General features: G+C 39.6%; 1 protein-coding gene across 1 annotated transcript in view; it reads right to left on the bottom strand.

Moving 5' to 3' along the window:
- The window catches only part of LOC129654860 (sperm-associated antigen 17-like), a 330465-nt gene that overhangs the window by 76359 nt on the left and 237278 nt on the right, over positions 1 to 16828 (bottom strand). Inside the window, exons 18-20 of the mRNA XM_055584600.1 lie at positions 15470 to 15583; positions 7488 to 7663; positions 1581 to 1698 (exon numbers count right to left, since the gene is read on the bottom strand). Of these exons, the coding sequence (XP_055440575.1) occupies positions 1581 to 1698; positions 7488 to 7663; positions 15470 to 15583 (408 nt within the window). The remainder of the gene's footprint in view (positions 1 to 1580; positions 1699 to 7487; positions 7664 to 15469; positions 15584 to 16828) is intronic.

The raw sequence follows: 16828 nt of genomic DNA, 5'->3' as shown, positions 1-16828 counted from the left end.
TTTGACTTTGGAAGACCCCCCGGGGCCTTCAGTCTTAGTAACACACACAATTGATCCCATCATTGAAAACTTGGACCACTGGGAATTCTCAGAAATAGAAACAAAGGTCCGGAGTCTATTTTTAACAATTCAGAAAGCCTAATGAAAAGTAAAACTGAGACATAATAGCTACAATATTGTTTCTTCTTATTTGGCTGGCAAGTGAATATACCATTGAATTGTTTTTCAATTAGCATACTCTTTATCTTTGATGGATACACTTTTCAAATATGGAATACATAACAGAATTACAGGGGGGTGCTTCCCAAGTGGTTCAGTGGTGAAGAATCCTCATGCCAATGCAGGAGACACAAGTTTGATCCCTAGGTCGGAAAGATCCCTTACAGTAGAAAATGGCAACCCACTCCAGAATTCTTACCTGGAGAACCCCATGGACAGAGGAGCTTGGTGGGCTACAGTTCATGGGGATGCAAAGAGTTGGACTTGACTGAGTGAGTGCATGCACACACACACATGAATTATAATAAAGAAGGTATTTGGTTGTGAAAAAAATGTGATTCACTAATACAATGTAACATTTATCAAGTGGGGAACTATGGCCCTGAGGCCATAAGCTCTTATAAGGGCTATACAATTAATTAGAACCCGAATCCCAGCTCAGCAGCTTGCTTTGTTGCCTCTCCTAATTCTACTGCAATAGTGGGTCTCCATTTAAATGATATTCAAATCAAATCACCACTATGGATGTCCTCCCTGCACTGGATTAGTTAAAGGAGTCCTATTGTACTTATTCATCTTAATAAGGTGCCATAAACTCTATAAAAAGTATGGGCTTCCCAGGTGGCGCTAGTGGTAAAGAACCCACTTGCCAATGCAGGAGATGTAAGAGACACAGGATTGATCCCTGGGTTGGGAAGAACCCCTGGAGGAGGGTACAGAAACCCACTCCAGAGTTCTTGCCTGGAGAATCCCATGGGCAGAGAAGCTTGGCGGGCCACAGTCCATGGGGTCGCAAGAGGTCAGACATGACTGAAGCAACTTAGCATGCACACACCCTCTAAAAGTATATGCTGCTACCTGGAAACAAGACTGGTTTTCTTCATCTATTTAACCTGCACTTATCTCTATCTACTCTGTGCTCACTGTCCTTTGCTTTGATTAGACCAGCAAAGTTCTGTATATATGGCCCTTTGTAGAGGCAAGAACACAGAGACACATTGTAGTTATGAAGAGCATTAGCTTTGCCAGCACTGGACCAAGAATGGCATTTTATCTCTGCCACTTAGGAACTGAGTGACATGGGGAAAGATACTGAATCTTCTGATGTCTCGATTTACTTTGTGAAATGAAATTGTTAGGACTTAGAGTACAGTAGTTGTATTTTGTCATGTATGTTAAGTACTTAGATAGTGTCTGGCCCAGAGTAAGTGCTCACAAATGGTGGTTACTATTAGCCCATTATTCATTATCAACAAACATATCTAACTGGTAGGAAAGTACACAGTTGCAATGGTGATTCAAGTGTTTTCTACGTAACTTCCCTCCTCCCCTGCCTCCTCATTCCCCTGGCCAGCACTCACCTGGGGATTCTTGCCCAGTGAAGGTCACTTGGAGCCCATTGGGGCAAGACACATTCAGGTTTTGGAAGATGGGAGCATGAGGACTCTCTTGTAAAACAGGCTCTGGTTCTTCTGCTTCCTGTAAATCATTCAACATGTGAATAATTTCCTATCATTTTCTAAATGAGTTATTGATTTATTATGACTAAACAACGACTTGCTGAATACTTAGAATATGACTTTCACAGGACTATAGGGCCCTGCAAGGGAGCCTAATAAGGATGTCTCTCTACTGTGCAACTGATATTTTTCTTGTAGCATAACACACAGACACGTGAAACAGCTAAATACTAGTACCAAATGGTTGGCATCTTTCCTCAGAAAAGGGAGATATCGAAGTTAATAAGCCTGATTAGGAAAGGATGATAAAGAAGTTGGGACTTGAACTAGGCCTTTAAAGATGCCTCATATAGGCATATAGGTGCAAGGGCTGACCAAGATCCCCAGCACCTTCTGTTTGATTCTCACAGTTTGGATGCTAGAGACATAATAGCTAGAGCTATTAGGATATACATCTATCTTTTTTTCCCTCTAGTGAGTATGCATTGCTTTTGTAGTAAGTAAAAACAATAAAAGAAAATAAAGACAATAAAAAGGACTATAAGTTTTAATGAGGGCTTGGGTGTGTCTACTTAACAAATTGTAAATGATTTTATGCTAACTGTGCCTGAATTCCTTGTTTGCTTATGTGTACTCTAGGATAAAAGTTATTTGTTATCTCCAACAATAATCATTTCAGTTTTTCTAATTGGCTTTCTTAGTGGCTTACCACCAAAATCATTCCAACGGATCCCCCAGGATTGAATCTTAAATTTACTCTCTGTGGTCTTCTATTACTGATCATTTAGGTGGTTCTGCCTTTGTTACTAGCAGAGAATAAAATCTGAATTGTCAACTAAAAATCAATTAATAACAAACACAGCAAAATTAAGAGGAAAACGCTTATGAACTTCTGTAAAATGAACAGTATTGTTCAAAGACACAAACACACCATGACAAATCTGTCATTACATTCAGAACCATTATCCCCTATTCCTTCATTATAGTTAATTAAAAAAAAATGTTGGGTAGACCAATTGGTTGGCCACCAAATTGCTTTCAGCTAAGTTGATGAATTACCTGGGACTATTCTCAACACTTCAACATTTTCACTTAACGAGGAGCGTCTGAGCTTGAGAAAACTCATCCAGTAAAGCTGTGTAAATATGGTGTAGAGGCTGAATAACATTCAAACCCCATAACTTTCAACTTTTATTTATTCATTTTTATTGACTTACAGCTGTGTTACACTGTTATGTTACAATATTATGTTATATAGCAAAGTGATTGAGTTACACACATATATATTCTTTTCTCACATTCTTTTCTATTATGGTATATCACAGTATGTTGAATATAGTTCCCTGTGCTACACAGTAGGACCTTGTTATTTACCCATTCTATACTAGTTTGCAACTGCTAATTCCAAACTCCCAATCCAACCCTCTCCCACCCACTCTCCCTTGGCAACCACCAGCTTATTCTCAACGTTCCTGATTCAATTTCTGTTTCATACATAGGTTCGTTTGTGTCATATTTTAGACTCCACATATAAGTGATATCATATGATATTTGTCTTTCTCTTTCCGACTTCACTTACCATGATAATCCTTAGTTGCATTCACATTGCTGCAAATGGCATTATTTTGTTCTTTTTTTTTTTTTGGCTGAGTATTATTTCACTGTAGGTATATATATATATATATATATATATATATATATGTGTATATATACACACATATATAGTGGCTCAGATGGTAAAGAGTCTGCCTGCAATGCAGGAGACCTGGGTTTGGTCCCTGGGTGAGGAAGATCCCCTGGAGGAGGGCATGGCACCTCACTCCAGTACTCTTGCCTGGAAAATTCCATGGACGGAGGAGCCTGGTAGGCTACAGTCCATGGAATTGCAAAGAGTTAGACACGATTGAGCAACTTCACTTTCACTTTCATATATATAAATATATACATATGCAGATGTTCTATATATAGTAGTATAGTAATATTTCACTACACACACACACACACACACACACACACACATCTTCTTTATTCATTCATCTGTCAACGGACATTTAGATTGTTTCCAAGTCTTAGCTATTGTGAATAGTGCTGCTATAAACACAGGAGTGAATGTGTTTTTGAATTATAGTTTTGTCTGGATATACGCCCAGGAGGGATTGTTGGATCATATGGTAGTTCTAGTTTTAGTTTTTTGAGAAACCTCCACAGTGTTCTCCATAGTGACTGCACTAATTTACATTCCCACCAATAGTGTAGAGGGTTCCCTTTTACCCACACCCTCTTCAGTATTTGTTATTTATAGACTTTTTTTTGATGGCTGTTCTGACTACTGTGAGGTGGTAACCTAATTGTAATTTTGATTTGCATTTCACTAATAATTATCTCACATGCTAGTAAAGTAATGCTCAAAATTCTCTAAGCCAGGCTTCAGCAATATGTGAACCATGAACTTCCTGATGTTCAATAAACTGTGGAAAATTCTGAAAGAGATGGGAATACCAGACCACCTGACCTGCCTCTTGAGAAACCTATATCCAGCAAGGAAGCAACAGTGAGAACTGGACATGGAACAACAGATTGGTTCCAAATAGGAAAAGGAGTACGTCAAGGCTGTATATTGTCACCCTGCTTATTTAACTTATATGCAGAGTACATCACGAGAAACTCTGGACTGGAAGAAGCACAAGCTGGAATCAAGATTGCCGGGAGAAATATCAATAACCTCAGATATGCAGATGACACCACCCTTATGGCAGAAAGTGAAGAGGAACTCAAAAGCCTCTTGATGAAAGTGAAAGTGGAGAGTGAAAAAGTTGGCTTAAAGCTGAACATTCAGAAAACTAAGATCATGGCATCCGGTCCCATCACTTCATGGGAAATAGATGGGGAAACAGTGGAAACAGTGTCAGACTTTATTTTTGGGGGCTCCAAAATCACTGCAGATGGTGACTGCAGCCATGAAATTAAGAGACGCTTACTCCTTGGAAGAAAAGTTATGACCAACCTAGACAGCATATTGAAAAGCAGAGACATTACTTGGCCAACAAAGGTCCGTCTAGTCAAGGCTATGGTTTTTCCTGTGGTCATGTATGGATGTGAGAGTTGGACTGTGAAGAAGGCTGAGTGCCAAAGAATTGATGCTTTTGAACTGTGGTGTTGGAGAAGACTCTTGCGAGTCCCTTGGAGTGCAAGGAGATCCAATCAGTCCATTCTGAAGGAGATCAGCCCTGGGATTTCTTTGGAAGGAATGATGCTGAAGCTGAAACTTCAGTACTTTGGCCACCTCATGCGAAGAGTTGACTCATTGGAAAAGACTCTGATGCTTGGAGGGACTGGGGGCAGGAGGAGAAGGGGACGACACAGGATGAGATGGCTGGATGGCATCACCGACTCGGACGTGAGTCTGAGTGAACTCGCGGGAGTTGGTGATGGACAGGGTGGCCTGGCGTGCTGCGATTCATGGGGTTGCAAAGAGTTGGACACAACTGAGCGACTGAACTAAGGTGAGTGCAAGGAGATCCAACCAGTCCATTCTAAAGGAGATCAGTTCTGGGTGTTCTTTGGAAGGACTGATGCTAAAGCTGAAACTCCAATACTTTGGCCACCTCATGTGAAGAGTTGACTCATTGGAAGACTCTGATGCTGGGAGGGATTGGGGCAGGAGGAGAAGGGGACGACAGAAGATGAGATGGCTGGATGGCATCACCGACTCGATGGACATGAGTTTGAGTGAACTCTAGGAGTTGGTGATGGACAGGGGGGCCTGGCGTGCCGCAGTTCATGGAGTGGCAAAGAGTCAGACATGACTGAGCCACTGAATTGAACTGAATAATTAGTGATGCTGACTGTCTTTTCATGTGCCTATTGGCCATCTATATTTCTTCTTTGGAGAAATGTCTCTTCAGGTCTTCTGCCCATTTTTCAATTAGATTGCTTGCTTTTTCTTGTTGAGTTGTAGGAGCTCTTTGTGTGTTTTGGAAATTAAGCCCTTGTCAGTTGCATCACTTGCAAATATTTTCTCTAAGTAGTCTTTTCATTTTGTTTATGGTTTCCTTTGCTGTGAAAAGCTTTTAAGTTTGATCGGGTCCTATTTACTTTCATTTTTTATTTCTATTGTCCCAGGAGACTGACCTAAGAAAACATTGATGTGATTTACATCAGAGAATGTTTTGCCTATGTTTACTTCTAAGAGTTTTATGGTATCATGTTTTATGTTTAAGTCTTTAAGCCATTTTGAGTTTATTTTTCTGTATGGTGAGAACTTGGTTTCTAGCTTCATTGATTTCATGTGGCTGTCCAACTCTCCCATCATCACTTGTTGAAGAGACGGTCATTTTCCCACTGTATATTTTGGCCTCCTTTTTCAAAGATGAATTGGCCACAGGTGTGTGAGTTTATTTCTGGGCTCTCTATTCTGTTCCACTGATGCATATGTCTGTTTCATGCCAATACTATCCTGTTTTGATCACTGTAGCTTTGTAGTATTGTCTGAAGTCTGGGAGGGTTATGCCTCCTGCTTTGTTCTTTTTCTTCAGGATTGGTTTGGCAATTCTGGGTCTTTTATAGCTTTAGGATAAATTTTTAGGATTTTAGGATTATTTGTTCTAGTTCTGTGAGAAAGGTCATGGGTAATTTGATAGGAATCACATTAAATCTTGGATTGCTTTGGGTAGTATGGCCATTTTACCAATAGTAATTCTTCCAATCCAAGAGCATGGGATATTTTTATATTTCCTTGAGTCCTCTTTACTTTCCTAATCTTTCATAGTTGTTAGCATATAAACTGTTTACATCCTTAATGAGCAAACCCTAGAATTTTCAAAAGGCTGGGCTAAAAATTCCAGGACCCCAATCACTTTTTAGCACATTTTTTTTTCTGATAAGTTGAGAATCTGTACATTGTAAAAACTGTACAACTATACCAGTAAAACCAAAAGAGTCAAGATTTGATCAGTAGTTTCCTTCTTGTTCTTCATTTAGAAACTCTTTTGATCTATATACTTCTATTAGGAAATATTTAGAGTCAAAGAACTCATGAGTATATGTGTGTATGTGCCCACATGCCTGTTTGCAGGTAGAGGGTAGACCACTCTTTAACTTGAAGTGGATTGTCCTTTAGTCTTGCTGAATTCCAAGCACATCAATTGCCCAGTTGCTCAGTCAGGTCCAACTCTTTGCGGCCCCGTGGACTGTAGCCCACGAGGATCCTCTGTCCATGGAATTTTCCAGGCAAGAATACTGGAGTGTGTTGCCATTCCCTACTCCAGAGGATCTTCCTGACCCAGGGATTGATGCCATGTCTCTTGCACCTCCCGCATTGGCAGGCAGTTTCTTTACCACTAGCGCCACCTGGTAAGCTAAAGCTCATCAATATCTAAGTCCAAATCTACCAAATAGAAGTGTTTCCACTATTTAGTTAAAGATCCTCCTCTTCCAATTGTTGTTTATCTCAATGGAACTAAATGAAGTATTAAAAATAAGGAATGGTAGGAACTTTATAATCCTAAAGCAAAGAATCTCCAAGATCCAATGTGGGGAAATGGTTGAACTAGTTATTCTAAGTTTGGAATGAGTGACCTGAGACAGTTTGTAGATGACTGACAACATGTCTCCCAGTGTGGGAATTCAACTCCTGTGTGCAGGCGTCTTTTGTCCATTTAAAATAGAAAGTACAAGGAATGTTAGTTAGTTAATCTGAACAGTGAAATATATGTACTGTAATAACACTATTGGCATAAATCATGATCTTAAAAAAGTTAACACTGAGTCAGAAGCAGAATCTGGGAATCCATGGCAAGGTCCACTTACCTTTTTCTCTTCTTCTTTTGGGTGCTCCTCTTCTTTAAGAGATTCTTTGGGTTTTTCTTTGCCTTTTGTTTTCCCTTTTCCTTTGCCTTGAGGAATACTCACTATAACAGGAATTACTGTTGGAGTATGTACTGATGGGATATTCAACATAGATTCCAAGTCAGGATCCTTATCCTCTATAATAAGAGAAAGAGGAAAAAAGCAAGTAAATTAGACATTTATATTTGATATGTTTGTTAAATAAAATTAACATCTCAAATATTTATACAATTTGACAATTTTTACCTTGCTAGTAGCATTTATCAGTTGTATAGGTTTCAGGGGGTAATGTAGTTGAAGATTAAAATTCTAGTTTAAAGATTTGAGGCCCTTAATACTTTGACACATTTGATTGAGTCATTATTTCACATGTTCTTCCATCCCCATCTAGACTGTAAACTCCTAATGATAGGGCAGTAACCATCTCTTCATTTATTTGAGAAATATTTATTGATAGACTCATATATAAACATGTGGAGCAGTGAACAATAAAGGGAAAAACAGACCTCAGGAACATAATAAGCGATACAAACAAGGAAATTTAGAAAAGAATAATTTCTAGCTGAGATGATATAATAAGTTTTCTTGCAGAAGACTGATTTTATTCTGGATTTTAATGCAGAATTGTGAAAGGAGAGGCAATCCATGGAGGAATTATGTCAGAAACTTCTGAGCCTCCCTTACATCTTGAGTTATATTTCCTGGGTTCCCTAGTAACACCCCACCTGGATATCGTCTTACCTCTCTGGTCATTTTTCCTCAGTCTCCTTAACTAACTCTTCCTGTTGTTCAAAGTTGGTAGTCCCAGGTTTTCACTCCTCTTCTCATTACACAACAGATATTCTCAATCCTGGTTGCCCATAATCATTATTTACAGAATTTTAAAAAATTCTCAGACTCCCACCTTGACCTACTGAGTTAGACTCTCTGGGGAGGAGGCCCAGGCATTTATAGTTGTGAAACACCACATGTGATGGTGATAAGTCAGGGCTGACAACCTTTATTATCTGTATTAGAGCTGAGTATCTTGTTCACTACTGGGGCTCCAGCTGTCATCTACATGCTAATGCCTCCAAAGTTTACATATCTAGCTCCAGATCTGTATTTCCAACTGCTTTTAGATATCACCCCTCTGCTTGTGGTACTGGAGATATTTCAAAATCAATAAGCCTCTATTCTTCCAAGCAGATAACCCTCCTTCCTATGTTCTCAACCTCAATGTCATGATCAATTATGCACTTTGTTTCTCAAGTTAGACATTGAGATCATTTGCATTTTCTCTTTTTGACTCACCCACACATCCAGCCGTTCACAGAGCCCTCAGATATTGCTCTCATATCATGCCTCTCATATCCATTCCTACCACCTTAATTCAAATTCTTATTTTCTTGCCTTTTTTGGTAGCAGTTTCCTAATACCACTCCCTCGGTGTATTTCCAAACTATCACTATAATTATGTTCCTAAAATAAAATCTTTTCATATCATTTTCGTTTTCTTACTTAAAAACCTCCAGTGCTCACTAATCTTAAAGGACACCCAATGCTCACCCATTTCCACTCTAGTCACACTCAACTTCTCATCTTTCTATAAAAAGGCCATGCTTTTACACAGCTGTATATTTATACCAATGGTTCTTAGTGTCCAGAATTTCCTTTCCTTGTTCCTTTGGATAGTTCCTACTCAGCTATAAAGTCCTATCTCAGGTGCTATATGCCTTCTCTCTCAAGTATTTTTTGGCTGTCCCCAGTACTAGGTTCATATATAATTTTTAGCACTTATGCAGTTATCTCAGTATTTATGGTTTCTCTTTCCATTAGACAACGAGTTCTCTGAGTAGATGTAACCAGATGCCTGACTCATAGGAAGTACGGACTATCAGCAGTGAATGGCACCTAGTTGGACGCAGCTGGAAACTCCTCCCTCTCATCCCCATCCTTTTACTCAATCAGCAAATATTTACTGAGTACCTATTACTATGCACCACGAATTGGGTAACCACTGATGAAAGACACAACAGGAACTTGAAATGGCAATTCAGATCAAGAGAGCCTCAGGTGTTCAATGTTGCGTGTTAAGCCTGTGTTACCGAAAGTACAGAGCACTGTGGGAACCTAGAAGAAGGGCATTTGATACTAAACATTTCATACAAGCTGTACTTTATATGGTCATCCTTCAACTCCACAGGGGTTGGTTCCAAGACACGCTCATGGATGCCAAAATTCCGTGGATGCTCAAGTCCCATATAAAATGGTATAGTGTTTATTTGCGTAGAGAGGTGTAAGAGCAGGAGGCTGGGGTCTTTCACACTGTCCATTTCAACACCCAATCCTCTTGGTATGTGAAGGAATCTGCTGCCTGTGAGCCTGAGCACAGGCTGTTGAAGTGTTGGTATTCTTTCCCCTTAATTGAAAAATCATCTACATTTGGCAGTGTTTAAGGCCATTTTGGGGTTTCCCTGGTAGCTCAGCTGGTAAAGAATCCACCTGCAATGCAGGGGACCCTGATTTGATCCACGGGTTGGGAAGATCCCCTGGAGAAGGGATAGGCTACCCACTCCAGTATTCTTGGGCTAATAACAATATAAAAACTTACTGGATACATCCCATCCAGAATATTCCTAACCTTTGGGCTTCCCTGATGGCTTAGACAGTAAAGAATCTGCCTGCCATGCGGGATACCTGGGTTTGATCCCTGGGTAGGGAAGATCCCCTAGGGGAGGGCATGGCAATCCACTTCAGTATTCTTGCCTGGAGAATCCCATGGACAGAGGAGTCTGGCAGACTATTGTCCATGGGGTCGCAAAGAGTTGGACATGACTGAGTGACAAAGCACATGGACACTTTCCCATATACTTCAAATCATTTCCAGATTACTTATAATACTTAATACAATGTAAATGCTGTGTACAAAATTATTATACTGTATCATTTAGAGAAAAATGACAAGGAAAAAAAGTATGTTTATGTGCAGTATAGTCGCAACTATGCAACCATCACAGGCTTAACTGCATGGTACACGTTAACAATGTAACCTTTTCTTTCAACAGTTACAGATTGCTTTTATTTAATAATGCAAAAAATACAAAATAAAGCATATTATTTAAAATACAAGTATATATAGAAAATATAATTATAGAGAAAATATTAATTCATTCTCTCTCTTCCTCTCTCTCTCTCTCACACACACACACAGTGCTAACACTCACCATAACCCTGGTTCTTCTCTCTTGATTCCCTTGGATGATGATGATGACTATCATGATGATCACTATACGGTGTCTATGGTACCAATGTGGCGAGTTGATGAGGTGTGTGGCACTGTTGGTTAAGTGGTGAGGCATCAGGCTGAGTTAAGCGTTATGACAGGATGTCAGAAGGTACTCAGTCCAGATAATTGGGTTCCAATTGCAGACACTGACACTTTGGAGGAGGCTGAGTAACACTAATGTTAGGATCTCTGGAGGTTGAGGGCTGAGGATCTTCAAGTGTTAAAAGTCTAGGCTTCACAACTGCAGATGCTTTAGTTAGAATCATTGCTAGAGGAAGCTGTTTCTTCCTTCTCTATGTATCATCAAACAAGACTTGCAGTGGTTGTAGGTGTGCTGTTATACCTTGGGTGACACAGAGGCTTCAGTCCAAAAAAGGATTGTACTTGAGGATCACATCCTTTAACACTTGCACCTACTGAAAAGTCAATGCCATTTTTTCAAGTGTTCAAATTGATGGCTCTGCTTCCTCTAAATTTTATGCATCATCACAGATCTGCAGAAGACTTCAGCAGATCTTCGAGCTCCTTGTTGCTAAGAATCCTTTTATCTTCTTCTATATGTTCTTCGACATCATTTTAGACCATGTCAGAGGAGGCACCCCCCCCTCATCTTCCCTTCAACATTTGAGATATTCAGATATTTAAGATATTCAGATATTTAAGATATTTGATGATTTCTACATCAATAGTGGGGGAGTCATTGAGACCATCAACCACCTCATTCCATAATGGCTTCAAACATGCACTGACTGCCTCAGGCTTCAGGGTACCTACAGACTCGGCAATAAACACAGTTCAAACCACAACTGTGGAGCTCTTCCATAAATCCATGATGCTGCAGTCCAGGTTAGCCCCAAGGACAGCATGAATCTCCCCCAAGGTAAGGTGGATGTAAGTTGTCTTAATGTCCTCGATGACACCTTGATTGAGTGGCTGTAATGGCAACCCACTCCACTGAAAATCTTGCCTGGAAAATCCCATGGGCGGAGGAGCCTGGTAGGCTACAGTCCATGGGGTCACAAAGAGTTGGACATGACTGAGTGACTTCACCTTCACACTTTCTTTCAGCAGTGATGCAGCACTAAGAGGCAGGAACATCACTTCCACTTTCTTGTCCATGAAGCAGAGAAATTCAGTTGGTTGGGAGCATTGCCAATTAAGAGGAACCCCTTGAATGGCAGCCCCTTCTCTTCGAGGTATTTCTTCGCTTCAAGAATGAAGCCTTGGAGGGACCATCCCAAGAACAAGACTTCTGTCACCCAAACTGTCCTGTTGTGCTGCCAGAGCACAGGCAGACAATTTTTGTTCTTGTTCTTCCGGGCCCAGGAGTTGTTTGCTTATAGACTAGGCTTGATCATGTTACCTGCTGTATGGCCACACAGCCCCAGAGTAAGGTGAGCTTTCTAGGCCTTGAACCCCAGGGTTTACCTGGCACTGTTACAGATGTAGATATGATTGGCCATCTTCTTCCAGAATAAGCCTGTTTTGTCACAACTGAAGACTTGCTCTGGAAAGTGAACTTTCTCTTCTGTGAGTTTCTCGAGGTCTTCTGGAAACACCAATGCTGCTTTGGCATAGGCTGATGTTGATTGTTCCATGACCTTTAAGTTTTTGAGGGACCTTTAACACTCTATTACCTAAGTAGCCATCTCTTAAGACTCTTAAGCCCCTTCCTTTTGCTCTCTTCACCATCCCCACAGCACTGCTCACAGACGCTATGTGCTCTTTCATCCATAATTTCGCTACCCCCAAGGACATGCTTCACGCCATGGCCCTTAGCTACACACAAAATGCTTTCTGTCTTTGCAAGCACTTTGGCATGAACCAGAGAGACCATTTTTGCCATTGTAGAGGCAGCTCTAACACTTCTATGAATTTCAGCTTCTTTCTGCATTACCGTGAGAATGTTGCATTTGTTCTTAGTGACCTTACAGCCCACTTCAGCAAGGCACTTGTCACTTTTTAAAAGATCTAAAGGTTTGTATTTTATTGTTGAGAGATAGCATTTTGTGCTCCCTCTTGGCCTTTGTGGGATTGCTTTGACCACTTAATTGCTACTGGGAACTATTTGTCACAGAAACCAAGCATACACACATAACATGTGTAACAAACAAGCATAATGCCGGAAGAACAATGCTCATACAATGAGCACTGGAGAGACTGTGGATCTGTGATATGGCAGGAGGTCACAGTAGGGAGGGCCTACACATCCCATCATTCACCTGACTTCAGCACAGTGCTCGGCATATGGCCAATTTGGGAGCAAAGTTTTGCTCTTTGAAATTTTCTTGAATTTTTTAAAAGAATATTTTAAACCTGAGGTTGGTCAAATCTATGAATACAGAACCCATGGATATGGGATATGGAGGCCTGACTATACTGTGCAATTGTTTTTCTACAAATGTGCCACACTTTTATATTACTAAGATTTTGCACATGCTGCTCCTGGTATAGAATTCCCTTCCTTTGATTCTTTGCCTAAGCAAGTTCCACTCATCTCCAAAGACTCAGTTCACATGAGTGAAGCATTTCTTAGAGCAAGTAACCTGTAAGCTGAGTCCTGAAGCATGGGAGGAAGTTCACTGTTGAAAGTGGTGGTATATATGGCAAGAGGAAGAGTTCTGAGCAAGGGGCACAGCATGGGCAATTGGTCGGAGATAAGAGATGACGTGGATCATCAAGGAACTGAAAGGCACAAAAAGCATAGGGGAGCCAAGTTGTGGAGATAATACAAAAGGCCCATTGACAGATGAATGGTTCAAGTGTGATGTGTACTTACAATGGAACACCATTCAGTCTTTAAAAAGAAGGACATTCGGTAATGTGCAACACTGTGGATAATCCTTGAGCACATTATGCTAAGTGACATAAAGTGAAAGTCGCTCAGTCGTGTCTGACTCTTTGCGACCCCATGGACTGTACAGTCCATGGAATTCTCTAGGCCAGAATACTGGAGTGGGTAGCCTTTCCCGTCTCCAGGGGATCTTCCCAACCCAGGGATCGAACCCAGGTTTCCTGAATTGTGGGTTGATTTTTTTTTACCAGCTTAGCCACAAGGGAAGTCCAGGAATACTGGAGTGGGTAACCTATCCCTTCTCTAGGTGATCTTCCCAACCCAGGAATCAACCAGGGTCTCCTGCATTGCAGGTGGATTCTTTACCAACTGAGCTATCAGGGAAGCCCTAGCCAGTCACAAAAAGACAAACACTGCCTGATTTCACTTATGTGAGTATCTAAAATAGCTGAATTCACAGAACTGAAGAGTAGAATGGTGGTTGCCAGGGCCTGGGGAGAGAAGGAAATTGGAAGCATAAAGTAGTATCATCATCAGTGGGCATAAAATTTCATTTAAGCAAAATGAATAAGCTCCAGAGAGCTGTGTATACTGAATTAAGATGGGAGAATTGAATTGAAAATTTGTTTAGCCATTAGTAGATAAATGTTCTTAAATATTAATATTGTATACATCCTTAAGGAATTTATAATATTTTTTTACAAAGACCCATGCCTTCAACTTTTTAAAAATATACAGGAACTAAAACAATACTTCTTATCTACTCTATAAACATTTTCAAATGCAATACCTATAACCTAAAATGAGGAACATCTGTATTAAACGGAAAGATTACATATGAATTTAAGGATTCATTGAGAATAAGGAAATAACCTAAGAAATAGCAGCAGTATAGTTGATAGAGAGTAGAATGTAAATATCTTAATGTAAAAAATTGATAACCTTGTTCAGAAGGGGTGTGGTTAGTGATTGCATGTGATCATGGATTTTAATACATAATTTGCTAGGCACCAAATGACTTCTCCAAATGGATTAAAAATAAATCAAAATACAAAGTTCAAGGTCAAAACCCAAACAAAAGCAAAAATACTAACAAATTTAATTCACTAAGGGACTAAAGGTAAGAAACGTGGATTAATGATCCATAGGAATCCTGTTTCTAGAGAAATGGATCTACATGGTCAGGCAGATAATTGATCACAGAGATTCCCACATAGTGTAAGGAAGCACAGCATTGGGATTACCTTTTGATTTTATAAAGCTTTTTTTTTTTTAAACATCTTGTGGATAGATCCCTATAAAATGCCTGAGAACCCACAAGTTCTCCTAATTGGCTCTTGGTAAAGTGACAGGTTATTTTGCGGTTTGTAAGGAAATAGCTTCCAGTTGGAGAATTTGTTTATTGAGAGTAGGGTAAATAAATCCTTCAAGATGTTTAGTGAATGGCTCCTTTAAGACTAATGTTCTGAGGCACAGTGAGAAGTTTCACAAACACAGGATTCAGAGAAATATTATTCTGAAGAAAATCAAGAGGATTCCTCAGCCAATCATGCTGGTTTTGTCACCACCTAGCAGACTGGTTTTCATGGGCTAGTTCACAAAGATAACTTATATGTCTGTATATGTGGTTATATGGGAGATTATATGTATGATCAGTGCTGTTTAAAATGCCAAACCACTGTTATTTTCTATGTGTGAAAGATTATATGTGTACATACATATGTGTACATACACATATATATGTACACACACAAATATTCCCACTGCTCAGGAAATGAGGGGCATTAAATCAGACCATGTTTATCAACAAGTGAGCAGATGGAGGATGGGCAGCTGCCCTTGGTCACGGGATATTTATCCTTTCTGTTGTGTTTAATTCACCTGGTGCTGATCCACTTGATCCATAGTAACTTATTGAGAGGCAGATTCCATTTTCCAAGGTGGCAGAAAAAGATCCAAACTTGCTGATAGCTTTATTCTCTGCATTTGATCCTTCTAAAAGATAAAATTGAATCAAGGACATATCTGTTTTATCAAAAAAAAAGTAAGCAAAATTCAGTGAGAAGTGGAAATCATCTAAATATGTTTAAAACAAGGATATGATTAAGTAAATTATGATATATATAAATATACACCAATGAATTATTATGAAATCATTGAAAAATTGTTTGTAGAGGATATTTAATGAATAGGAAACTGCTCATTATTCCTTGGAGAAGGGAAAGACTACCCACTCCAGTATTCTGGCCTGGAGAATTCCACGGATTGTAGAGTCCATGGGGTCACAAAGAGTCGGACACAACTGAGCGACTTTCACTTTCACATCATGATAAAGAAAGAAAGAAACATACTGTGAATACTGGTTACTTCTAGGGTGGTAGACTTATGGGCAACTGTCATCTTTTAAAATATTCCTATATTTCCTAGTTTTTATACTAAACCATGTATTTTTATATCTGGCAAAACACAGGAAAGCCATTAAAATTTTTTTATTTTTAAAACTAAAACGTTCTTGGGTACATTCATACTTGTCAAACACTGTATTCTTACCTTGAATTTAGAAAATACTGAGACCATAACTAAATTTGTTAGCAAGATTTAGTTACTGATCTTATTACTTATTATTAACTTGTGTTCAAAGCATTTTATTAATTAACTCATCTTCGTTTGCAGGTATAACCCACAATGGGTGAGAAGCAATTGATTTCTCCTGTCAAAGGTGCCTGGAGATGTTAAATGGTGTTATCAGGAAGTTTCAATGGTGTATGATTAATGGACATCCATTTGGAACTCTCACCTACAAGCAGGTAGAGATGCTCATGTTCAAATTTAGGATTTTTTTCTTGTCCTTGCAACTTGAGAAACCTGAGACTACAGGGAGAACGAAGTGATAAGAGCACAGATAAAAACTCCATCATTTGCGATCAACATTGAAGAGAAGCCAAGCCTTCAAGTAGGAGTTGATTAATGAGGACCTGACTCCTAGAGACTGCACATGGTATAGTGCATAAAATAAAATTCAGGCCAGGATGGATACTGCAAACTCAGTGTTACTGCATAAACATAGCCATGCGAGGTAGCCTGCATGTCAGCTGGAATCAAAAGCTGGGTTCCCAGAGGAGGCAAAACCAAGGAAGCAGCCCACTATAGATCAGTTATGTATATAATGTGTTATATATACACATTATATTACGGAAAATGTATATACAGAAGATAGCAAAACACTTCAGTTATCATCTG

The sequence above is a fragment of the Bubalus kerabau genome, chromosome 6 (assembly GCF_029407905.1).
Source record: "Bubalus kerabau isolate K-KA32 ecotype Philippines breed swamp buffalo chromosome 6, PCC_UOA_SB_1v2, whole genome shotgun sequence".
Lineage (NCBI taxonomy): Eukaryota > Metazoa > Chordata > Mammalia > Artiodactyla > Bovidae > Bubalus > Bubalus kerabau.
The sequence above is the reverse complement of the archived record's forward strand: the minus strand, read 5'-3'. Positions and strand labels throughout refer to the sequence as shown.